The 26,041-nt window shown below is 40.5% G+C and overlaps 1 protein-coding gene across 1 annotated transcript in view; it reads right to left on the bottom strand.

Moving 5' to 3' along the window:
• Positions 1-26,041, bottom strand: part of LOC131895374 (carcinoembryonic antigen-related cell adhesion molecule 1-like) — a 349,579-nt gene that overhangs the window by 115,316 nt on the left and 208,222 nt on the right. Inside the window, exons 7-9 of the mRNA XM_059245814.1 lie at positions 23,595-23,870; positions 18,852-19,127; positions 3,093-3,368 (exon numbers count right to left, since the gene is read on the bottom strand). Coding sequence (XP_059101797.1) covers positions 3,093-3,368; positions 18,852-19,127; positions 23,595-23,870 — 828 coding nt within the window. The remainder of the gene's footprint in view (positions 1-3,092; positions 3,369-18,851; positions 19,128-23,594; positions 23,871-26,041) is intronic.

The raw sequence follows: 26,041 nt of genomic DNA on the forward strand, positions 1-26,041 counted from the left end.
CCTGAGTTCAATCCCCTGTCCCTGGAGAACTGGCTCCTACAAATTGTCCCCTGACCTCCACTCATGGGTTGGGACATGCACACAAAATGAATAAATATGCAAATGTAGTAAGAAACTCGTTACAGGTCCTTTCTATCTATGCATTTTTTTTTAAATTTTTATTTTGCAGTACAATTAAGTTCTACATATAGGCACAGATTCCCTTGTTCTCCCCCCTCCGACCCCCCTCACCTTCCCCCCAGCCCGCCCCCCATTCCAATCTCCTCCAGGGCAAAGCCTTCCACACAGACTGAGATCAACCTGGTGGACTCAGTCCAGGTAGGTCCAGTCCCCTCCTCCCAGGCCGAGCCAAGCGACCCTGCATAGGCCCCAGGTTTCAAACAGCCGACTCATGCAATGAGCACAGGACCCAGTGCCACTGCCTGGATGCCTCCCAAACAGATCAGGCCAATCAACTGTCTCACCCACTCAGAGGGCCTGATCCAGTTGGTGACCCCTCAGCCATTGGTTCATATTTCATGTGTTTCCGTTTGTTTGGCTATTTGTCTCTGTGCTTTATCCGACCTTGGTCTCAACAATTCTCTCTCATATAAACACTCCTCATTCTCGCTAATTGGACTCCCAGAGATCCACCTGGGGCCTAGTCATGGATCTCTGCATCCAGATCCCTCAGTAGTTGGATGAGGTTTCTAGCACGACAATTAGGGTGTTTGGCCATCCCATCACCAGAGTAGGTCAATTCGGACTGTCTCTCGACCATTGCCAGCAGTCTGTTGTGGGGGTATCTTTGTGGATTTCTGTGGGCCTCTCTAGCACTTTGTTTCTTCCTATTCTCATGTGGTCTTCATTTACCATGGTCTCCTATTCCTTGTTCTCCCTCTCTGTTGTTGATCCAGATGGTATCTCCCACTCACCCAAGCTCTCTTTCCCTCGACCCTCGCCCTTCACTACCCCCACTCATGTCCAGGCTGTTCATGTAGATCTCATCCCATTTCTCTGTCATTGGGCGATCCCTGTGTCTTTCTTGGGGTCCTGTTTTCCAGGTAGCCTGCCTGGTGATGTGAGTAGCAGTCCAGTCATCCTTGTTCCACATCTAGTATCCTGTTATGAGTGAGTACATACCATGTTTGTCTTTCTGAGTCTGGGATACCTCACTCAGGATGATTTTTTCTAGATCCATCCATTTGTCTGCAAACCTCATGATGTCATTGTTTTTCTCTGCTGAGTAGTATTCCATTGTGTATATGTACCACATTTTGTTTATCCATTCTTCAGTTGAAGGGCATCTAGGTTGTTTCCAGGTTCTGGAATCGAATTGAAGACCCTGACATTAATCCGCACACCTATGAACAAATAATTTTTGACAAAGAAGCCAAAAGTGCACAATGGAAAAAAGAAAGCATCTTCAACAAATGGTGCTGGCAAAACTGGATATCAACATGTAGAAGGCTGCAAATAGATCCATATCTGTCACCGTGCACAAAACTTAAGTCCAAGTGGATCAAGGACCTCAACATAAACCCAGCTATTCTGAACCTGCTAGAAGAGAAAGTAGGAAGTAGTCTTGAACGCATTGGCATAGGAGACCACTTTCTAAATAGAACACCAGTAGCACAGACACTGAGAGAAACAATCAATCAATGGGACCTCTTGAAACTGAGAAGCTTTTGTAGGGCAAAGGATACGGTCAACAAAGCAAAGCGACAGCCTACAGAATGGGAAAAGATATTCACCAATCCCACATCTGACAGAGGACTGATATCCAGAATATATAAGGAACTCAAGAAATTAGATATCAAAATGCCCAACAGTCCAATTAAGAAATGGGCTATAGAACTAAACAGAGAATTCTCAACAGAGAAAACTCAAATGGCTGAAAGACATTTAAGGAATTGCTCAGCATCCCTAATCATCAGGGAAATGCAAATCAAAACAACTCTGAGATACCACCTTACGCCTGTCAGAATGGCTAAGATCAAAAACACTGAAGACACCTTATGCTGGAGAGGATGTGGAGCTAGGGAAACTCTCCTCCACTGCTGGTGGGAATGCAAGCTTGTACAACCACTTTGGAAATCAATATGGCGCTTTCTTAGAAAATTGGGAATCCATCTCCCCCAAGATTCAGCTATACCACTCTTGGTCATATACCCAAGGAATGCTCAACCACACCACAAGAGCACTTGTTCAGCTATGTTCATATCAGCATTGTTTGTAATAGCCAGAACATGGAAACAACCTAGATGCCCTTCAACTGAAGAATGGATAAACAAAATGTGGTACATATACACAATGGAATACTACTCAGCAGAGAAAAACAATGACATCATGAGGTTTGCAGACAAATGGATGGACCTAGAAAAAATCATCCTGAGTGAGGTATCCCAGACTCAGAAAGACAAATATGCATTTTATATTTATGGATCGAAACCTTGGAAACAAACTACTTGGAAAAGTATCTCTACGGTGAAAAATGTATTGTTTCCTCCTATCTGTGTCTGTACTCAACACAATAAGACTAGTGTCTATGCAGTATTCATATTAGGCATTGGAAATAATCTAAAGAAGATCGGAATGTGTTGAAAGAAGTGTAGAGTAACATGAATATTTTACTACTTTCTGAGGGTTGACTGTGTGACAGAGTCAGACCCTAAAATCTTAATCACTTTGCATTTCCATTTGCTATATTGACATCTACTGTTGTTAATATTGAGGGGGGTCTCACAATGTAATCTGAGCTGACCTTGTACTTCTATGCCTCCAGCTTCATGCTCTCTCCCTTTTGACACAGGGTCTCACTATGTAGCTCTGGCTAACCTGAAATTGGCTACAAAGACCAGAATGGTTGGAAACTCATAGAGATCCAACTGTCTCTGCCTCTGGTGTGCTGGGGTTAAAGGCATGCAGCACTGTGCTCAGCTTGCTTGGTGTGTTATCATGAGATTAACAGGCATCCATCACCAAGCTGGATGTATTTGTTTCCTGAACAATGTTTTTTCTCCTTGCGACTTTGACTCATTCTGCACTCTGTTGATAAAGAAACTGGCCCCATCCCCAACATATGGAGTAAGGAGGTAACAGATATCACTCACGTATTATGTCCAGCTGGATGGGGTCACTCCTCTTGGAACTGACTTGATTGGATACTTCACACTGATATTCCCCAGAATCCTCAATCCTCACAGAGTCTATTTGGAGGGTGCTGTTGTTCTGGGACAGCTTCATCCTGTCTGTGAGCTCCACACTCTGGCCTTTGAAGAGCCAATGGACAGAAATCCCAGTGTTGTTTGAGAAGCAGTTCAGGAACACAGAGGTCATACCTTTGAATGTGTTGTTGGTGACTTGGATGGAGGGTGGAGTCAGTGGATCTGTGGATAAATAGTGGAGGGACCAGCTGAGAGTCCTTCACCCTCAGAGATCTCAGCCAGTTCACAGGGCCATAGAATGAAGGAGCCCTCTGTAAGATTGCATGTTTGGGTTCAAGATATGGTCTGTAGGGAGAAAGCTGAAACTTACTCCTACCAAGATCACTCACAGTGACCCTGACTTAGGGTATTTGTGTAAATTCCACACTGGGAGCCTCTTCCGCCAAAAAGCCCAGAAATCTCATGGTTGGGAGGAATGTATTTCCCAATGATTTTTGTGGGGATTCTTGCTCAAACTTTCTATGAACAGTCAGGTGCCTCTTTTATGAAATAACCTACTGTTTATATTAAATTAAATAATTTGTCATGGGTTAAGATGGCCCAGCTAATCTTAAAGGCATTAAAGGCTAGTCCTCAGGACTGGGAGAAATCCCTAACTGAAGGATTTCTGTTTGTAGAAAAAAAATGTATTTCCTGCGCCATGGATATGGATTAAATACTACAGAGAAGAAGTGAATAATCACAGTGCTGACCACAGCCTACAAGTCTAATCCTCAGTATTGATACTGTTTGAAACAGGGTCTCTGTGTATAGTTCTAGCTTGCTTGGAACTTGTTATGTAGACCAGGCTCTCCTCAAACTCATACTATCTACATGCCTCTCCCTCCTCAGTGCTAGCATTAAAGATGTGTGACACCACACTCAGCTATTTGGTTTTTGGTTGTTGTTGTTGTTTTGATTTTTGAGACAGTGTTTCTCTGTGTAGCTTTGTGCTTTTTCTGGATCTTGTTCTGTAGACCAGGCTGGCCTTGAACTCACAGAGATCCGCCTGCCTCTGTCTCCTGAGTGCTGGGATTAAAGGCATGTGCCACCACTGCCTGGCTGCTATTTGTTTTTTGAAGTTTGAGAAGAATAAGCAAAAGAGCATCATCAGCTGTCAGTGACATGGTTCACCCTGACTCAGAACAGGGCTCCCAGGAACCTTCTCAACCCACTCTTCCCATCCCATGGAGTCAGAACTGAGACAGGAGCAGACCTGGGAGCAGAGGTCTAGTCCCCATCTGTGGGGAATATTCTCCTATAATTTGGAGAATAAGAATGTGAGCACAATTGAAAGCCCTGAGTTTTCATTGTAGGTCATGGAGGTCATAAAATGAAAATGGAGGGCACAGGACAGCTTGTGTTAGGTACAGAAATAAATCTTGACCTTGAGGCTCTCCTAACCATGGAAAGTCCCTCACAAAACCTAAGGCTTTCCAAGACTGGGAGAACCTCCTCCTCACATTGCAAGCTGTGGTAGTATTGTGTTCCCCAAAATATTGTACACCCTAATAAACTTATCTGGGTTCAGAGACAGAACAGCCACTAGATACAAAGGCTAGAAAATGGTGGCACTCAAACCTTTAATCCTAGCACTCCAGAGGTAGAAATCCCTCTGGATCTCTGTCAGTTCAAGGCCACATTGGAACCGGCCAGGCATGGTCACACACACCTATAATCCCAGAAAGCAAGTCTTTCAGTTCCAGGGAGTGGTGGTAGAAAGCAGAAAGGTATATAAGGCATGAGGACCAGAAACTAGAAGCATTTGGCTGGTTAATCTTTCAGGCTTTTAGCAGCACTGTTCAGCTGAGAGCCATTCGGATATGAGGACACAGAGGCTTCCAGTCTGAGGGAACAAGATCAGCTGAGAAGTTGGCCAGGTGAGGTTAGCTGAGGCTTGTTCTGTCTCTCTGATCTTCCAGTGTTCACCTCAATAACTGGCCGTAGGTTTGATTTAATTAATAAGACCTTTTAAGATTTCTGCTACATCTAGTGCCCAAAGTTCATGGTATGAATTCATAAAAAACTGCTTGCCTGTGGCCTTCTGGGCCCCAGATGAGGCCCAAGCTACCCTCAACCAGTTGTGGTGAAGCACACTGGTTGGATTTACTGAAGGAGGCAGAGGACGGAGGATCCTGAGTTTGAGGCCGACTTAGGAGGCTTGGGAGAAGCTTCGGTCCAGGCTGAACCACAATCAGTGGTGGGACCATGGAGGCAAAAGCTGATGCTCCGAGTTGCTGGCTCCTTCTCATCATGTTGGTAACTGCAGTGATGCCACTAGCTGGAACAAAAGGTTTACTGCTGCTTGGTCAGAGAAGACTTGCCAGGACCATCGTGTTACAAGAAAGCATCGGCAAAGGTCAGTTTGGAAAAGTTTGGCAAGACAAATGGTGGGATAATTTGCTGTGAAGATTTTCTCTTCTAGGGAAGAACGTTCATGGGTCAGAGAGACAGACATTTATCAGACTGTGATTACTCTAAACGGCAGAGGAGGCACAAATAAATAAGTAAATAAATAAATTAATTAATTAATTAAGGGTAAACAGACTGTGGGAAAGAAACTCCAAGGAGCTGTTGGTAGAAATATGTATATTTCATATTGGAAAGAGGTGCAGGTTATAAGCAACCCATAGAAAATTGTAGTCAATGGCAGTGTATATTTCAGAGTAGTCAAGACAAATTTCCAATTTCTCACCATAACAAATGGGAGATAACAGTGTAGTGGGTGTTACAGAGTTGACTTAATCATTCTGTCTTGTACACAGACATCAAAGATCACACTCTATTTCTTGAGACTAAGTAAAGTTGGGAGGCCATTTAAAGCACTATTAACAAGTAATAGACCATGGATCAAAACAGTGGGAAGATCATTTTCAAGTGCCAAAAAATATTACATATTGTACATCTGAACATGGGCCAAAATATATAAAGAACTCTCAGAGTTCAACAATAGTAACAATAAAACCACAAGCAGCTCAATCCAAAGAGAAGGAAAGGCCCTGACATTTCTTTTAAAGAAAGAGGAACAGATGACCAATAAAGACAGGCTGCTTAGTTTTTGTCTATTTGACAGACTAAATTCACATGGGAAGAGAAAACCTCAGTTGAGGTATCACCTCCATCATAATGGCCGGCAAGTCATTTTCTTAATTACTGTTTGGTGGAGGAGGACCCGGTGCTATCCCCTTGCAGATAGCCCCTTTCTTATGGGCTCTGTAAGAAAAGCAGCTGAGCAAGTTGTGGGAGCAAGTCAGGAAGCTTTCCCCAGGGTTCTTGCCTGCACTCCCCTCAATGACAGACCCTGATCAAGACATTTAAGCCTAATAAACCCTAACTGCCAAGTTGGTTTGGGTTGTGGCATTTCATCACAGTAACTGGAAAGCTATCTAGGACAACACATAAAGAATTGCTATGGGAGCCGGGGGTTGCTGGTACATGCATTTAGTTCCAGCACTTGGGAGGCAGAGACAGGCAGATATCTGGGATTTGAGGCCAGCCTAATCTACAGAGGGAGATCCAGGACAGGCACCAAAACTACACAGAGAAACCCTGTCTCAAAAACACCAAAAATTAAAAAAAAAAATGCTATGGAGTTAAGCGTAGTGGTACATGGCTGTAATCCCAGCACTCAGGCGGCAGAGGCAGGTGTATCTGTGAGTTCCATGCCAGACTGGTCTGCAGAGTGAGTTCCAATACAATTAGGGATATACAGAGAAACCCTGTCTCAAAAAACCAAAGTGAATAAAAGAAAAAAGAAATGCTTATGGGCCAGGCAGGGTGGTGCACACCTTTGATCCCACTACTCTGGGAATTTCAGCCTGGCCAGCCAGGAGTATATAGTGAGACCCTGTCTCACAAACAAAAAACAAAAACATGCTTAACACCAGTAGTCATTGTAAAAATGCACATGATTGGCCAACCTAAACTGTACATTCTTAAGGATAAGTCATACATAAATTATAAGCTATTAAAGATAGTTATTAGGATACAAGTTAAAGCTTGATCAAAAATGATAAAATTCTCTATACAAATGTATTTTTAGAAACAGGCTAAATATGCTGAATATTAGCATAATCAATTCCTTACTTCACCCATGACATTTAAAAAATGTTTAAGCTTCCCACTTTAAACTATGCCATGTCTCTTACAGCCAGGAATTAGTCCAAATTATACTTTGAGATCATTTAGATTATATTTCCATTTACCAGGTCTAAAGATAATTTGACTTGCTATCCAATTTTCAATAAAAGATAGCTCACCAAACAGATTTCAGAATAAGCTTTTACTATTCCTTCATTAAAAGAAATTCTCTTTACATTGACTGTTCTCAATAATCAATCACCTATGTCTCCTGACTAATTAAATACATAAATGCTTTTGAATGTAAAGTTTTTATAAGGGTATAAAAGTTTAGATATAGAGACCATTTAGGAAAGTTAAAAAATAACTTATGATATATGAATTGCCAGTTATTGGGATAGATAAATGTAACATATAAACATCTAGATATGTTATAAATGATACCCATGTCTCAGTAAATAACCTAGAGAGACTGAGGATGTATACCTATGTTAGATCTATGGATAAAGTTTTTATTGAGATCTGAGATCTGAGATATATAGGCTTTAGAAATAGACTTATGTATGCATTAATACATTAGTCTACAGACGTCCCACAGAAGAGACCTGGGGCTAATAAAAGCCATAGCTCCTCCACTGTACAAGGTATAATAATTGTCCAAGGAATGATTGATCCTGACTTTACTGGGAAAATTAAGATTATTGTAAACCTCCTACAAAAACAATTCAGAATCTACAGGGCAGCGCCTAAGGGAGCTGCCAGTTTGGATTCAAGTTTTATGGTCTTCTGGGTTCAGGAAATTAAATATTCCAGACCAACTAAACCCTTAAAACACAGGGAAAGAAAATAATTGACTTGCTAGACACAAGCATAGACATTTCTTACATTTTAGAAAATGATTGGCCAAATACTTAAGACAATTATTATTCCTTTGTCTCCTAGAGGTCTAGGTCAAGCTAATACTGTAACCAAAAGCTCAGAAATATTAAAATGGTCAGATAGATAAAGTAATGGCCTATTCTGCCCACAGGCATCCCCTTTATACCTAACACTCTGTGAGGAAGAGACATGCTGCTATTAATTTGTGTATCATTAATCAGCTATGGACTAATATCAGCTCAAATGCTATAAATGACTGTTTAACTTAAAAGAACTTGGGTAAACAAACAAAAGGCATAATTGAGCCCATTATTCTAGAAATTATAAATGATAGACATGGCCTAGGGTATCAAAATTAATCTGAGGGACCACTGTTGACTGCTGACCCCACTACATGGAAATCTGATGCTCTTATCTGGGTTAAACAATGGACTTTGAATGCTGAGAGAATTTTAGCTGCTACTTGTCTGGTGGAAGAGAAGCTTAAAAATAGGGCATATAAAGCCTCCCACCAGCCTTTGAGTCACCCCAATATTTGTTGGTTAGAAAAAGTCAGGCTTACAGGCTGTTATAAGACCTTAAAAAATTAAATGAACATTTTTGGAACCAAGGGGAGCTTCACAATCTAGTTTGCCATCTCCCAATGCCACCCCTAGAATTCAAAATATAATTGTCATGGACTTACAAGATTGCTTCTTCACCCTACATCATCACCCTAAACATTGTCAGCATTTCACTTTAAGCTTGCCTTCTAACCTGACAAAATGGAAGTCAAAAGCTTACATGCAGAGCAGGAAATATGTGTTCTGTTTATCCAGAACACATTGATTGAGCTGAGTCCCTCATCATCTATATAGATTAACTATCAGAACTATCTGTAAATTATAGTTTCCTCACTGTCACCCAACCCATTATATATGTATATATGTGTGTGTGTGTGTGAGTGTGTTTGTATATATATTATATATATACATATATATATTGAAAAACATTTATTACACAGGTGACATTATATTTATAAAAAGCTATAAAACCTATGATTCTATAGACTGGCAGATAAGTCTATACTGGTACTTTCTAATGTTGTCCAACAATTACAAATTCTCTCCCTATGGAAATTCACCCATGTGGCCTATGTCCTCATGATTTTTAGGTATGAAATAAAGAAATAATACACCATTTATTCCACTGCTTTAAAAGTTTAAGAAGGCCTAGAGCTCATAATTGGACAAAAGCCTTATTATACTTCAAGAGCTCTTAACAATTGGTGCTTAATGATTCATATCTCCCACTACAGACATCCCTTATTATCCACAGGCTAAGCCACAAAGTTACACATAAGCCTCCAGAACCTTCTCACTTATATTTGTAAAGGTCCTGATGTTTTCATAATGTCAAAAAGTGTACATGCTTACATGTTTTCACAGGATGCTGACCCATCTTTATGAATCCTGGATTGCCTGGTCACACCATACACTAGGCCGCTGCAGGACAAAGATGCTCTAAAGCTGTCAGTCTGAAAGAGGCTTATGTTTACCTCTAGATTCCTAAATATTGAGCTGTGACTTTATGAATAAATTGATACAATTCCAGATCTTTTTGATGAACTCTGTTCATCAATTATATCAAAACTTATAGAAATATGACTAGAAATAATCCTGTCCTAAATGAATTTTTATTAATTTTGACCAAAGATAATCAGGACTTGAGATATAAGTGAAATATTTCAGATTTCATTCTCTGACTATCCTAATGTTTTGTTGAGATTCCAAAGATTCATAATGTTGCTCTGACAAATCACCACTGTTATCATATTGCTAATATGTCTAAAGATTTTGTCTATTTAAGGAATGCAACCTGACTACAGTTTATGTCTTCCACATACAAATTCTCTTTTTCTTCTCTAGGACGGTGGATCTTTCCCTCTCTCCCTGGCCTGACATCCTTCTCTCATCTGGTAAGCCGTGCATTTAATATTCCATAGGTACACTTAAGAGAAAAAGTTTCCTCCTTAAAACTCCTCATATGCATGTTTTAATACATATATTTGTTTCCAGCAGAAATTCTGATGATTTAAAGAGTCATCCTCTGGACCACAGACATGCTGTCTAGCTGCAGGTCTGCACCACATCCTCCATCCTCCAGCCCACATGGATGTGTTGTCCAGCTCAGCCCTGCATCATGCCCTCTAGCACATGAGACAGAAAATCCTGCTACCCATGTCTTACACTGCAGAGCTTGAAACAGCCTGCTCTTCCTGGGTTTCCACTGCATTCCAGCCTTCAAGACCCTCAGATTCAGACCCATATCAGCAGAAAGTAACCATGAATGACTTCTGCAGCCCCGTTGTGACTTACCCCTCTTTCAGTGTTGAATTCCCCAGCCCAGGGGCTGGACTGCCCTTAAAAAATGCTCTATTATTAATTTTATAAATTCTGCCCACGATCCTGAAATGTATATATTATCAGATTTTCTCCTCACGTACTTCTAACATTGTTCTGTATATAAGTCTGCTATGTATATCCTGACACAGATTATTACAGTCCTCCCATAGCTAAATGGGTCAATATTGCCTTGATTACAAATTTTAATTATTAAGTCAGTTTGAACTGCAGCCTTCTTCCCACAGGTGCTCATGACTAACTCAAGTAACTCCTTATCTAACAATGCCTCTTTTAAATACAGTTTAAACAAATTAATACCACTAATCAGAGATTGATAGAGGCATCTTCCAAAATAATCATTTTTTGATAAGTCACAATTATAGTAATTAGACACATTTGACCATATTATGCTACACTAGCTGATGATAGATTTTTATGTTACTCCTCTGCTCCCTTCTTGGGACATAGATATTCTGATTATATACAACTACACCTATTAGATGACTAAACTAATTCTCAGCTTGCCATCTACATACATTATTGATTGTAAATATTAATCAACCATTACATTTCATTTTCAGGTCATCTCCAAATTTAATTTTTTTAAGTTTTTTGCTACCCTAGGGAGAATTAAACATTCTCTTTTTTTTAATAAATGAAAAAACTGGAACTGCTGCAAGCCATAGGAAAACATAATGGAATTCAGCTACTATCCCAAAAGCTGCTACTTGGAAAGGTCAAGGAATTTTCTAAAGGTCAAGTCATGGTTTAAGAAGTCTTGGTGATATTTTAGCTTTTGTTATATATTAGCTGGTTCCTACAATGATTTCCTTGTATGCTATGAGTGCTTCCAAGAACTCCTAACAGTGTATTTATCTAAAATACCTATCAAGCATCAAAAGCCTATCAATCTCCTGAACTAAGCTAACAACCTTATAGAAACAACACCTGTCTCCTAGGTCAGGAGGATAGCTTCATTTCTTGTGCAATTTAAGCAGAGACCCTCTTTTCTTATACAACCTCACTAACATTATAGACTCCTAACTTCTTACCTAACCACTTCTAGAAATGTCAACTGAGTATAAATCACCTTTTTTTGATAAACTAACCAATCATTAGTTCTCAGTTGACCTCCTCTTTTACCACTCTCTTTTGGGTTGTAAAAGAAAGCCTGATACTCACTCCTTGAGGAAAATTCTTACCTGCCTTTATGACCCTGTAGGAATTCAAGCCTGATGACTTGCTCTGATAGGGGATTGTTATTGATTGGGTTTATGACTGAATACCTCAGACATGAGGGGAAACTGAGAGGTATAAGGAGACTTAGAGGATGATTTTGAGGAGAGAACTTGAGGACAAAATGGAAGATGAGGAAGAGCCAGATAGGGAAATACAAGATGAGTAAGGCCAAGATAAGAAGGCCCTGTCGAGGCAGAATTAAGATGAGAGAATTAAGATAGAACTTAGATGGGACAGTACATAAATATAGAGAAAAATCAGACAAGATAGGAGCTAGGCAGGAGAACAGCACTGTAGCTCTGTAGACAGGATTTTATCCCAGATGAATAATGTTGACAGACAAAGAAAAGAGCTTGGTTTCCTCAGATTCATTTCCAAAAAATAATTGTCAGTGTTTACAGGCTTCTCTTCTCAGCTCCTGGGAAGAATATTATTAAGGTGGGTCCTTAATAATATTTGAGAATAAAATCCTCTATTTTTTGTACCACCATGGCTTAAAGTTATATTTCAACAACAACAAAAATTAGAATCTACAGTATCTTGGAAACTGAATAATGCTCAACATAAACACCAATCAGTCAAGGAGGAAATAAAGAAAGAATTAAAGACTTCCTAGAATTCAATGAAAATGAATGTACAACATACCTAAACTTATGGGACACTATCTAAGCAGTGATAAGAGGAAAATTCAAAGCACTGAATGCCCACATAAAGAAGTTGGAGAAATCTCACACTAGGGATTTAACAGCACACCTGAAAGTTCTGGAACAAAAAGTAGCAAACTCACATGGAAGGAATAGATGCCAGCAAGTAATCAAATTGAGAGCTGAAGTCAATAAAATAGAAACATATAGAACAATACAAAGAATCAATAAAACAAAGAGCTGGTTCTTTCAGAATATCAACAAGATAGACAAGCCCTTCCCCAAACTAACCAAAATGCGCAAAGAGAGCATCCAAAATAAACAAAATCACAACTGAAAAAGGATACATGAAAACAAAAAATGAGAAAATGCAGAGAATCATCAGATCATTCCTCAAAATCCCTTCTCTACAAAATTGGAAAATCTAAAAGAAATGTACTTTATTTCTGGATAGGTACCATATACCAAAATTACATCAAGACCAGATAAACAATTTAAATAGACCTATTACACTCAAGAAACTAGAAACAGTCATTAAATCTCCCAATCAGAAAAAGCCCAGGACTAGATGGTTTCAGCACAGAATTATACTAGATTTTCAAAGTAGAGCTAAAAACAATTTTCTTCAAATTGTTCCACATAACAGAAACAGAAGGAACATTGCCAAACTCTTTTTACAAGACTACAGTCACCCTGATACGCGAACCACACAAAGATGCAACAAAGAAAGAGAATTGCACACCAATCTCCCTCATGAACATTGATGCAAAAATACTCAATAAAAAATTGGCAAAATGATTTCAAGAACACAGTAATTTATATATATATATATATATATATATATATATATATATCACAATCAAGTAGGCTTCATACAGATATGCAAGGATGGTTCAAAATACAAAAAAAAATCTGTCAATGTAATCACCATATAAACAAACTGAAAGAAAAAATCCACAAGATCTTCTCATTAAATGCTGAAAAAGCCTTTGACAAAATCCAACAGCTCTTCATGACAAAGGTCTTGGGGTAATCAGGAATACATGGAAGATTTCTTAACGTAATACAGGCAATTTACAGCAATCTGACAGCCAACATCAAATTAAATGGAGAGAAACACAGATTCCACTAAAATCAGGAAGAAGACAAGGCTGCCCCTCTCACCATATTTATTCAATATAGTACTCGAAGTTCTAAGTAGAGCAATAAGACAAAAACTAAAATCAGGGGGAAACAAATTGGAAAGGAAAAAGTCAAACTTTCCCTATTTGCAGAAGATACGATAGTATGCATAAGTGACCCGGAATTTCTACCAGAAAACTCCTACAGCTGATAAACACCTTCCCACCTTGCTGGCAGAGGACTGATTGGGTGAGTTGAAGTGTGAGGATCTTAGCAAGTGTCCTTTTCACCTCCCTTTGTTTCTAGATTACTTCTCCCTCTTCTTTCCAATCCTCGAATTCCATCAATTTCATCGAGGCAATCATGTAAAGACAGGGTGATTGCTATTTTGTGTGTTGAATTTCCAGCGTTTCCATCTTATTCTCAGGGTCTCAGTTGTGGCAGCCATGAATAAGTGGTCTCTTGTGGCTGTGACATAAGTGACAGAATGCCCAGGCTATTGACTCTCATTGTACCATGTCCTCTGCAGAGACCATGGTTTCTGCAGTGGGGTAGGACAGCAAGGCAGACTCTGTAAGACCCCAAATCCCTCTGCTTGGTGACTGTAGGGAACTCAGCCTCAAACTTGTAGAAACTCTGTTGGAACTGCACTGCAATCTAAGACATGCCTCCTTCTCTCCCTCCACAGAGATCATATCTGCATGTGTCCTGAGGGCTATCCCAGGCTCACCTTCACAAGTATATTCCTCCACTAATGACTTGCTTGTCCCAGCCCTTCATGGTCACATCCTGGAGGATGAAATCTAGTAAATTACCAGGTTTAGAAATTTTGCATCAGATCCTCCCCTCATTTTTTCTCTCCCATTTTTATTTAGTAGCTATGTTAAAGTGGTTTCACCTTTTGTATAACATGTGTCTCCCCACATCCCTTATGTATCAATGCCATCCTCACATCTTTACTCCTTGTTGTGACCATTTGGGGTTCAAACCTCACCAGTCTGCTCAAGAGTGATTATTAATGCTAATGTTGACCAAGGTGGTATGGTATTTATGAAGTGGCTGGCCCTGTATTTGTATCTGGTTTCATCTATATGATGAGTCTGTCACATAGAAATTATTTCCATTCAGAGGATGAAAAACTGGAGCTTAAAATGGTTTTCAAAAATTACTTAAATCTGTATGGTTAATCAGATAGACCTGGGTACCTGGCTTCAAGGCTAACAGTAGTGGTAGGAATAATTGCAGCAACATTTTTTTCTTTCTCTGTGTGTGGTAATTTGCCAAAATTTTACTTGATTATTATATTAAGTCTTTAAAAACTACTATGGGGCAGGTGAAGGATGTGATATAACCTAGCACCCTAGCATCAGAGTCTAAGGCAGGAGAATTGTGAATTTGAGACAAGTTTGGGTTATATAATGAGACCCCTGTCCCCTAAAATGTTCCCCCAAGCTAGCGAAGGAGAAAACTAAAGATGAGGATGAAGATAAACAAAACAGAGTCTAGAGTAACTGCAAAGAAAGCTGATGCATCAAAAGTTGGTTCTTCAAAAATTATTAACAACATTAGCAACCTTTTCCCAATTTAATTAAAAAAAAGAGATGGATATTAATACAATTTGAGACCTCACCATCCATTCTCAAGAATATGAAGAACTTCAAGAGCACTCAGTAGTTATATGCTAACCGTTGTGTGGCCTAGATGTAATGGACAAATTCCTACAAACCTGGATTCTTTAGAGATGGAAGCGTTAGAGAAACCAAATGGAATAGCTGTATAACCAATAAGATTGATTCAACAAAAAATTTGACAAAATTTCACAGACTTTGATAATAAAAACACTGAAACGTGATGGAAGTCCAGCTTAGTGTAACAAAGGCCATACATGGAAACCCACAGCCAACATCATATGCAGTGGGGAGACTAACAGCTTTCTTTTTAAGATCAGGAAGAACACAAGATGCTGCTGTGACCACTTCTGTTCAAGAGACCTTTAGGAGTGCTACACAGAGCCATTAGGCTAGACAATGAAATGAAAATGCCCAATTATGAGGTGCTAAAGATATCTGGAGATGAGAGGAACTTGTTCATAGAAAATCCTGAACATTCTACAGAAAGTTCTCAGAATTACAGGAGCAAAACTAGTAAATTGGTTGGCTAATGAAATGAACATGCCCAAGTGAACTGTATTTCTACATACTACTATTGGCCATGAACAATATGATTTTTGTTTTTCCTGACAGTAGTGGAGCTTGAACCTAGGGCCTCATGCATGCCTGGCAAGTGTTCAGCCCCTGAGCAATAAATAGTCCCAGCCTTAACAGTGAACAATCGGAAAGGAAATGAAAAAAGTATTTATTTGTGAAAGCACCAAAAAGAATAAAATACTTAGAATTAACTCCACCAAGGAGATAAAAGACTTGCACTCACAAAACTACCAAATAAGAGATGAAAGAAGACAAGAAATGGCAGCCACTTGGGTTGATGGATTGGAAGACTTAATCTCATTATTACTGTTTTTCTGCAGTACTGGGATTGAACCCAGGGCTTTGTGCATGGTAAGCAATGCACTACCACTGAGCTATACTCTAAGCTCTGCCTTCTAATTTTTATTTAGAAACAGGATGTCACTAAATTAATCAGGCTGGCCTTAAATTGGTTGTAGTAGGCACTTTTAGAACTTGGTACTAATGCCTCAACTTCTTGGGTAGCTGGGACTTTTTTTAATAGATGACAATATCCCTGAATGTACTCTATCAGTTCTATGCATATCAGATCAAAACCCCAGTGGCATTTTGCACAGAAATAGCAAAGTCCATTCTAGCTGTCCTGGACCTCACTATATAGATCAGGTTGGCCTCAAACTGCCAGATATCCACTTGTCTCTGCTCCAAAGAGCTGGGGTTAGAGGCAAGCACTACCATAAATGGCCTTAAAAGTATTTTGAAAAAAAAAAAAACAGAATAAAATTGCAGGACATCCCACAGGATTTCATACTTTTAATACAAAGCTGCAACAATCAAAATAGTCTACTACTGACATAAAGGGAGACATACAGATCAGTAATATAGACTTGGAAAGCCCAGAACTGCTCACGCACACTGGCCATGATTAAATTAAAGATTAGTTAATATGATAAATATGTGTGTTTATGGGGCACAGTTTTGCATATATATTATCATGTGTGTCAGATATGCACAGTTGGCATATCCAGCATTTCATCTGTAATTTTTTTATGTTTGTTAAAAACATACACTTCTAGCCGGGCAGTGGTGGCGCACACCCTTAATCCCAGCACTCAGGAGGCAGAGCCAGGTGGATCTCTGTGAGTTTGAGGCCATCCTGGGCTACCAAGTGAATTCCAGGAAAAGGCGCAAAGCTACACAAAGAAACCCTGTCTCAAAAAACAAAACAAAACAAAAAAACAAACAAAAAACCATACATTTCTGCTGGCTCTTTTGAATTAATTGGTGTGAAACAGAGTTGTCCTATTGAGTTACAGAACATGGAAGGCATTCTTGCTCTCCATCTAACCATCTGTGCCAGATGTGTTTTGGTCAGGCTGCTAAGAGTGCAAAATGTTGGAAGAAAAATCAGTTAAACAAGGGATGTTATAAAGATGTGATATCCGTGTAAAAGAATGAAGTTAAGCCTTCACCTAACAACACATACCAATCAACTCTACATGGACCAAAGACTTAAATGCATAAGAGCTGAAAGTCATCAGACTTTTAGGAAACAGGATGAAAGCACCTTGAAATTGGATTTCAAATGTTGTCTTTGTTTGATGACAGATGCATCATATGGGCCTTTACTGCTTATATGCCTCTATACCACATGCATATTTGTAAATGAGGAGGACAGAAGAGGGTGTTGAATTCCTTGGAACTTCAGTTACAGACAGTAATAAGCTGCCATGTGGGTCCTGGGAATTGATCCCCTGTTCTTTGGAAGAGCTGCTAGGGCTCTGAACTATTGAGCTATCTCTCCATGCATTTGGTTTATGGGACTGGAGAGATAGCTCAATAGTTATGAATTAAATACACACTCACACACACACATACTACTACTACTACTACGATGATGATGACGACTACTTTGTTTACTACTACTACACACCACATAAAAACAGATATCAGAAAAAAGTCTTGTGCAAGGAGCATGAGGATAAGAAACTCAGTATATGGGCCACCAAAATGGCTCAGTTGGGAAGAGTGCCTGCTGTACTCCTTCCCAGTACCTACCCCCAACTGCCACACAGATAGATATAAACGCACAAACAATGTGGGCCAGTGAAATGGCTTACCAGATAAAGGGCTTGCTCATCTACCTTAGTTCAATTCTCTGTCCCCAGAGAACTGGCCACCACAAATTGTCCTATGACCTCCACACACTACAAGGGAACACCCACGCAAAATGAATAAAACATAGTAAGAAAACTCAATACAGGTCCTTTCTATCTATGAATTTTATATTTATGGATCAAAACCTTGGAAACAAACTACCTGGAAAAGTATGTCTGGAATGAAAAGTGTATTGTTTCCTCCTATCTTTGTGCTGTATTCAACAGAATAAGACTAGGGTCTATGCAGTATTCATATTAGGTATTGGAAATAATCTAAAGAAAATTTGATTGTGTGGTATGGGATGTAGAGGAACATGAATATTTTACAAGATTCTGAGGGTAGTCTGTGTGTCTGACTCAGACCCTAAACTCTTAATCACTTTGCATTTCTATTTGCTATATTAACATCTATTTTTGTTATTATTGTCCAGGTCTCACAATGTAATCTGGGCTGTCCTTGTGCTTCCTTTTTTTTAAAGAGATTTTCTATTCATTTCACATACCAACCACAGATTACCCTTTCTTCATTTCCCCATTCTACCAGTGTTCCAACCCAATGCACCCCTATTCCAAACTCCTCCAAGGCAATGTCTCCCATGGGGAGTAAGCAGAGCCTAGTCCATTCAGTTGAGTGGACTTGTACTTCTATGCCTCCTGCTTCATGTTCACTCTTTTGAGACTATGTAGCTCTGGCTCACCTGAAACTGGCTACAAAGACCAGGGTGGTTGGGAACTCATAGAGATCCAATTGTCTCTGCCTCTGGTATGCTGGGGTTAAAGGCATGCAGCACTGTGCTCACCTTGCTTGGTGTGTTATCATGAAATTAACATGCATCCATCATCAAGCTGGCTGTATTTGTATCTTGAGCCATGTTTTTTCTCCTTGTGACTTTGACCATTCTGCACTCTGTTGACAAAGAAACTGTCCCCACCCCGAAAGCTATGGAGTAACAAGGGAGGAGAGGTCACTCACCTATTATGTCCAGCTGGATGAGGTCACTCCTCTTGGAACTGACTGGATTGGATACTTCACACTGATAGTCCCCGGAATGCAAACTCCTGGCAGGGACTATTTCGAGGGTGCTGTTGTTTGGGGACAGCTTCATCCTATTCGTGATCCTCAGACTCTGGCCTTTGAAGAGCCAATGGATTGAGATCCCAGTGTCGTTTGACAAGCACTTCAGGAACACAGAGGTCAGGTCTTTGACTGTGGTGTTGATGAATTGGATGGAGGGCTTAATCACTGGTTCTGTGAATGAACAGTGGAGGGGACCAGCTGAGAGTCTTTCACCCTCATAGATCTCAGCCAGCTCCCAGGACAAGTACAATGAAGGGGCCATCTGCAAGATCACATGTTCAAGATATAGTCTGTAAAGAAAGAGCTGAATCTTACTCCTACCAAGACCGCCCACAGTGACCCTGACTCAGGGTATTTGTGTAGATTCCACACTGGGAGCCTCTTCAGCCCACAAGTCCAGAAATCTCATGGTTGGGAGTAATGTATTTCCCAATGATATTTGTGGGAATTCTTGCTCATATTTTCTGTGAGTGTGAACAGTCAGATCCTGCCTTTATGAAATAGCCTTTTAATTTTTATTAAAAAATTAATCATAGGGTTAAGATGGCCTAGCTAAACTTAAAGGTGTTAAAGGCTAGACCTCAGGACTGGGAGAATTCCTTAACTGAAGAATTTCTTTTTGTAGAAAAATTATATTTCCTGCCCCATGGATATGGATTAAATCCTACAGAGAAGTGATTAATCACAGTGCTGAGGACAGCCTACCACTATAATGTTGAGTACTGATATTTTTGAGACAGGCTCTCACTGTACAGTCCTAGCTCACATGGAACTTCTATGTAGACCAAGCTGGTCTCAAACTCACACTATCTACCTGTCTCTCCCTACTCAGTACTGGCATCAAAGATGTGTGCCACCACACTCAGCTGACATATGTTTTTTGAACCTTGAAAAGAGCAAGCAAAAGGGCATCATCAACTGTCAGTGACAGGGTTCACCCTGACTCAGAACAGGGCTCTCAGGCACCTTCTCCAACCACTCTTTCCATCCCATGGAGTCAGAGCTGAGACTCCACCTCACCCATGAGACAAGAGCAGACCTGGGAGCAAAGATCTAGTCTCCATCTGTGGGCAATAGTCTCCTCAAATTTGGAGAATAAGAATGTGAGCACAGTTGAAAGCCCTAGGTGTACCTTGTAGATCATGGAGGTCATAAAATGAAAATGGAGGGGACAGGAAAGCTTGTGTTATGCACATAAAGAAATCTTGACCTTGAGGATCTCCTAACTCTGGAAAGTCCCTCACATAACTGAAGACTTTCCAAGACTGGGAGAACCTACTCCTCACATTGCAAGCTCCATCCCTATCAGTCAGAAATCAGAGAAGTAGGAGGCCATTAGACATAGGGATGGAGCAGGAGACTTAGGGGAAAGACTGAGTTTTGCTTGTTCCCATAGACATGGGCTGGAAATTAAATGCTTCTGCACCTTCCCAGAAAGCTAAAAGACTCCACTCCAAACCTGGTGCTGATATTTCAGAGATCCACTCACTAAAGACTGTAAAGTTCTTGATCCTGACATTAATCCGGACACATACAAATAGATGATTTTCGATAAAGAAGCCCAAAATACATTGAAAAAAAAAGCATCTTCAACAAATGGTGCTGGAATAACTGGATGTCAACATATAGAAGACTGCAAATAGATCCATATCTGTCACTGTCCACAAAACTTAAATCCGTGGGGGTCAAAAACCTCAACATACATCCAGTTACTCTAAACCTAATAGAAGAGAAAGTAGGAAGAGAAGAAGAGAAAGGCTTGAACACATTGGGACCAGAGATTACTTTCTAAATATAACAGCAGTAGCACAGACACTGAGAGCAACAATTAATAAATGGGGCCTCTTGAAACTGAGAAGCATTTGTAGGACAAAAGACACGGTCAATAAGAAAGCCTACAGAATGGGAAAAGTTCTTCACCAACCTCACATCTTACAGAGGGCTGATATCCATAATATTTAAGTATTCAAGAAATTAGACATCAAAATACACAACAGTCCAATTAAAAATGGGCTATAGAGCTAAACAGAGAATTCTCAACAGAATAATCTCAAATGGCTGAAAGACATTTAAGGAAATGAACAACATCCTTAGTCATTAGGGAAATGCAAATCAAAATGACTCTGAGATACCATCTTACACCTGTCAGAAGGGCTAAGGTCAAAAACACTGAAGACAGCTTATGTTGGAGCAAGGGGAACACTCCTCCACTGTTGATGGGAGTGCAAATTTGTACAGCCACTTTGGATATCAGTATGGTGGTTTCTCAGAATATTGGGAATTGATCTCCCTTAAGACCCAGCTATACCACTCTTGAGAATATACCCAACGAATACTCAATCATACCACAAGGACACATGCTCAACTATGTTCATAGCAGCATTGTTTGGAATATCTGGAACCTGGAAACAACGTAGATGCCCCTCAACTGCAGAATGGATAAAGAAAATGTGGTACATATACAATATGGAGTACTACTCAGCAGAGAAAAACAATGACAGCATGAAATTTGCAGGCAAATGGATGCAAATAGAAAAAAAATCATCCTGATTGAGGTAACCAAGACTCAGAAAGACAAACATGGTAGGTATTCACTCATAAGTGGATACTAGATGAAAAGCAAAGGATAAGCAGACTGCAACTCACAGTTCCAGGGAGGCTAACTAATAAAGAGGACCCTATGAAAGACACAGGATTGCCCAGCAATGGAGAAATGGATGAGCTCTACATGATCAAGCTGGGGTTGAGAGGGGGTAATGGAGGGCAAGGTTCGGGACCATTATGTTTTCCTATGGCTTGCAGCAGTTACAGTGTTTTCCAACTGTATTTACCAGGCTCTGCTGACTCCCCAGGGAAGACCTTGCATTGGAGGAGATGGGAATGAGGGGTGGGTTGGGGGGGAGGCTGGGAGGTAGGATGAGGGAGAACAGGGAAATCAGTGGTTGATATGTAAATGAATAAAACATATCTTAATAAAAAGGAAAAGAAAAATAAATATAAAAATTCATTTCTGCTGGCACTTTTGTATTTATTGGTGTGAAACAGAGTTGTCGTATTGAGTTACAGAACTTGGAATGCATTCTTGCTGTCAATCTGACCCTCTGTGACCAGATGAGTTTTGATCAGGCTGCTAAGATTGCTCAATTATGAATGAATAATCAGTTAAACAATGGATGTCAGGGAAAATGGGATATCCAGGTAAAAGAATTAAGGTAAGCCTTCACTAACAACATATACAAATCAGCTCTATATGGATCAAAGATCAGAGCTGAAAGTTATCAGACTTTTAGGAGACAGGATGAAAGCATCTTGAAACTAGATTTCAAATGGTATTTTTGTTATGATGCCAGATGCATCATATGGGACTTTGGCTGCTTATTTGTCTCTACAGAAGATGCATGTTTGGTACCTGAGGAGAACAGAAGAGAGTGTTGAATTTATTGGAACATCAGTTACAGATAGTAATAAGTTTCCATGTAGGTTTTGAGAATTGAAACCCTGTCCTTTGGAAGAGCTGCCAGGGCTTTTAACTATTGAGCTATCTCTCCAGTCCCATAAACCATATATATACACACACATACTACTACACACCAAAAAAATAGTTATTAGAAAAAAGCATCTTTTGCAGGGATGTCATGCTTCAAATATCAGCATGAAGATAAACTCAGTATATGGGACACCAAGATGACTCAGTTGGGAAGAGTGTCTGCCGTACACCCACACAATACCCACCCCTAATTGCCACACAGAAATAAATGAACAAACAAATGTGGGCCAGTGAAATCACCTAGCAGATAAAGGGCTGGTTCACCCACCTGAGTTCAATCCCATGTCCTTGGAGAACTGGCTACCACAAATTGTCCACTGGCCTCCACTCTTTGGTGTGGGACATGCACACAAAATGAATAAATATGCAAATGTAGTAAGAAACTCATTACAGGTCCTTTCTATCTATGCATTTTATATTTATGGATCAAAACCTTGGAAACAAACTACTTGAAAAAGTTTGTCTAGAATGAAAAATGTATTGTTTCCTCCTATCTTTGTCCTGTACTCAACACAGTAAGACTAGTGTCTATGCAGTATTCATATTAGGCATTGGAAATAATCTAAAGAAGATCGGAATGTGTTGAAAGAAATGTAGAGTAACATGAATATGTTACTAGTCTGAGGGTTGACTGTGTGACTGATTCAGACCCTAAACTCTTAATCACTTTGCATTTCCATTTGCTATATTGACATCTATTGTTGTTAATATTTACTGGGTCTCACAATGTACAGAGCTCAGCCTTGTAATTCTATGTCTCCTGCTTCGTGCTCTCTCTCTTTTGAGACAGGGTCTCACTATGAAGCTCTGACTAACCTGAAACTGGCTACAAAGACCAGGGTAGTTGGGAACTCATAGAGATCCAACAGTCTCTGTCTGTGGTGTGCTGGGGTCAAGTGCATGCAGCACTGTGCTCAGCTTGCTTGGTGTTGTATCTTGAGATAAACATGCATCTACCACCAAGCCTGCTGAATTTGTTTCCTGAATAATGTTTTTCTCCTTGTGACTTTGACCCATTCTGCACTCTGTTGATAAAGAAACTGCCCCCATACCCAGCACTATGAAGTAAGGCGGGAACAGAGGTCACTCACGTAATATGTCCAGCTGCATGGGGTCGCTCCTCTTGGAACTGATTTGATTGGATACTTCACACTGATAATCCCCGGAATCCTCAATCCTCACAGAGTCTATTTGGAGGGTGCTGTTGTTCTGGGACAGCTTCATCCTGTCTGTGAGCTCCAAACTCTGGCCTTTGAAGAGCCAATGGATTGAGATCCCTGTGTCATTTGACAAGCAGTTCAGGAACACAGACGACAGGACTTTGACTGTGTTTTTGGTGACTTGGATGGAGGGTGGAGTCAGTGGATCTGTAGATAAATAGAGGAGGGGACCAGCTGAGAGTCCTTCACCCTCAGAGATCTCAGCCAGTTCACAGGGCCATAGAATGAAGGGGCACTCTGTAAGATTGCATATTTGGGTTCAAGATAAGGTCTGTGGGGAGAGAGCTGAATCTTACTCCTACCAAGATCACTCACAGTGACCCTGACTCAGGGTATTTGTGTAGATTCCACACTGGGAGCCTCTTCAGCCCACATGTCCAGAAATCTCATGATGGGGGGATGTATTTCCGAATTATTTTTGTGGGGATTCTTGCTCACACTTTCTGTGACTGTGAACAGTCAGGTACCTCTTTTATGAAATAACCTACTGTTTATATTAAATTAAATAATTTGTCATGGGGTTAAGATGGCCCAGCTAATCTTAAAGGTGTTAAAGGCTAGACCTCAGGGACTGGGAGAAATCCCTAACTGAAAGATTTCTGTTTGCAGAAAAAAATGTATTTCCTGAACCATGGTTATGGATTAAATACTACAGAGAAGAAGTGAATAATCACAGTGCTGACCACAGCCTACAAGTCTAATCCTTAGTATTGATATTGTTTGAGACAGAGTCTCATTGTACAGTTCTAGCTTGCTTGGAACTTGCTATGTAGACCAGGATCTCCTCAACCTGTACTATCTACATGCCTCTCCCTCCTCAGTGCTAGCATTAAAGATGTGTGACACCACACTCAGCTATTTGGTTTTTGGTTTGTTGTTGTTGTTGTTTTGGTTTTTTGAGACAGGGTTTCTCTGTGAAGCTTTGTGCCTTTCCTGGATCTTGCTCTGTAGACCAGGCTGGCATTGAACTCACAGAGATCCGCCTGCCTCTGCCTCCTGGGTTCTGGCATTAAAGGCATGTGCCACCACTGACTGGCTGCTATTTGTTTTTTGAAGCTTGAGAAGAGTAAGCAAAAGAACATCATCAACTGTCAGTTTCATGGTTAACCCTGACTCAGAATAGGGCTCCCAGGAACCTTATCCACCCACTCTTCCCATCCCTTGGAGTCAGATCTGAGACAGGAGCAGACTTGGGAACAGAGGTCTAGTCCCCATCTGTGGGGAATATTCTCCTATAATTTGGAGAATAAGAATGTGAGCACAGTTGAGCCATGGGTGTTCATTGTAGGTCATGGAGGTCATAAAATGAAAATAGAGGGGACTGGAAAGCTTGTGTTAGGCACAGAAATAAATCTTGACCTTGAGGCTCTCCTAACCATGGAAAGTCCCTCACATAACCTAAGGCTTTCCAAGACTGGAAAACTTCCTCCTCACATTGCAAACTCCATCCTTATTGGCCAGAAACCAGAGAACCAGGAAGCCATTAGACATAGGGATGGAGCAGGAGGCTTGGGGGAAGACTGAGTTTTGTTAGTTTCCATAGTCCTGGGCTAGAAATTAAATGCTTCTGCCACTTCCCAGAAGACAAAAGACTCCACTCCAAACCTGTAACTGATATTTCAGAGATTCCCCTTACTAAGAACTGTAATGTTCTTGACTGTGGTCCTATTGACTCCAGGAAAAACATTATAGATGTGGCAGGAATAGGATCCTCTATTATTAGTATTGATGTTGGGGATAAAGAGCTCTTGGGAGGATGACTGGAGCTCTCCATTGACAAACCAAGAGTACTGTGCAGGTGGGTTAGCATCTGTGTGGCAGGAGATGTGAGGTTTGTCCTTGAATGAAAATGAATATTTGAGGGAGATATGATCAGGACATCTGGACCCTCTGGAGAAAATAGAATAAAATCACACGTGATGTCAGCAGAGGGAAGGGGAAATCCTGGTCTGTAGAAGGACATAGTATCTCTTTGAGCTGTGCTTTAACCTTAGTTGAGCAGGTCCTACCCAGAGATGGGGAGGAGATTAGTACAAGAGTACTCATTCAGCATGCACAAGCCCTGATCTCTCTCAAGCACAACACACACACACACACACACACACACACACACACACACACACAGCACACTCATGTGTGCACTGAGACTGAGTCTGACTTGTCCCCTGTCTCCATCACTCTGAGTCTCTCTAGGCAGAATTCCCTGCAACCCATTCAAGCTCAATGCTGGGCCTGTCCACATATGCTTGGGCTGGGACAGGATGCCCTGGCAGCCTAGGTATCTGTATAGTAGGTCTGTGTCATGAACCCAAGGGAAC

This window comes from Peromyscus eremicus, chromosome 1, assembly GCF_949786415.1.
Source record: "Peromyscus eremicus chromosome 1, PerEre_H2_v1, whole genome shotgun sequence".
In the NCBI taxonomy this organism is placed as follows: Eukaryota; Metazoa; Chordata; class Mammalia; order Rodentia; family Cricetidae; genus Peromyscus; species Peromyscus eremicus.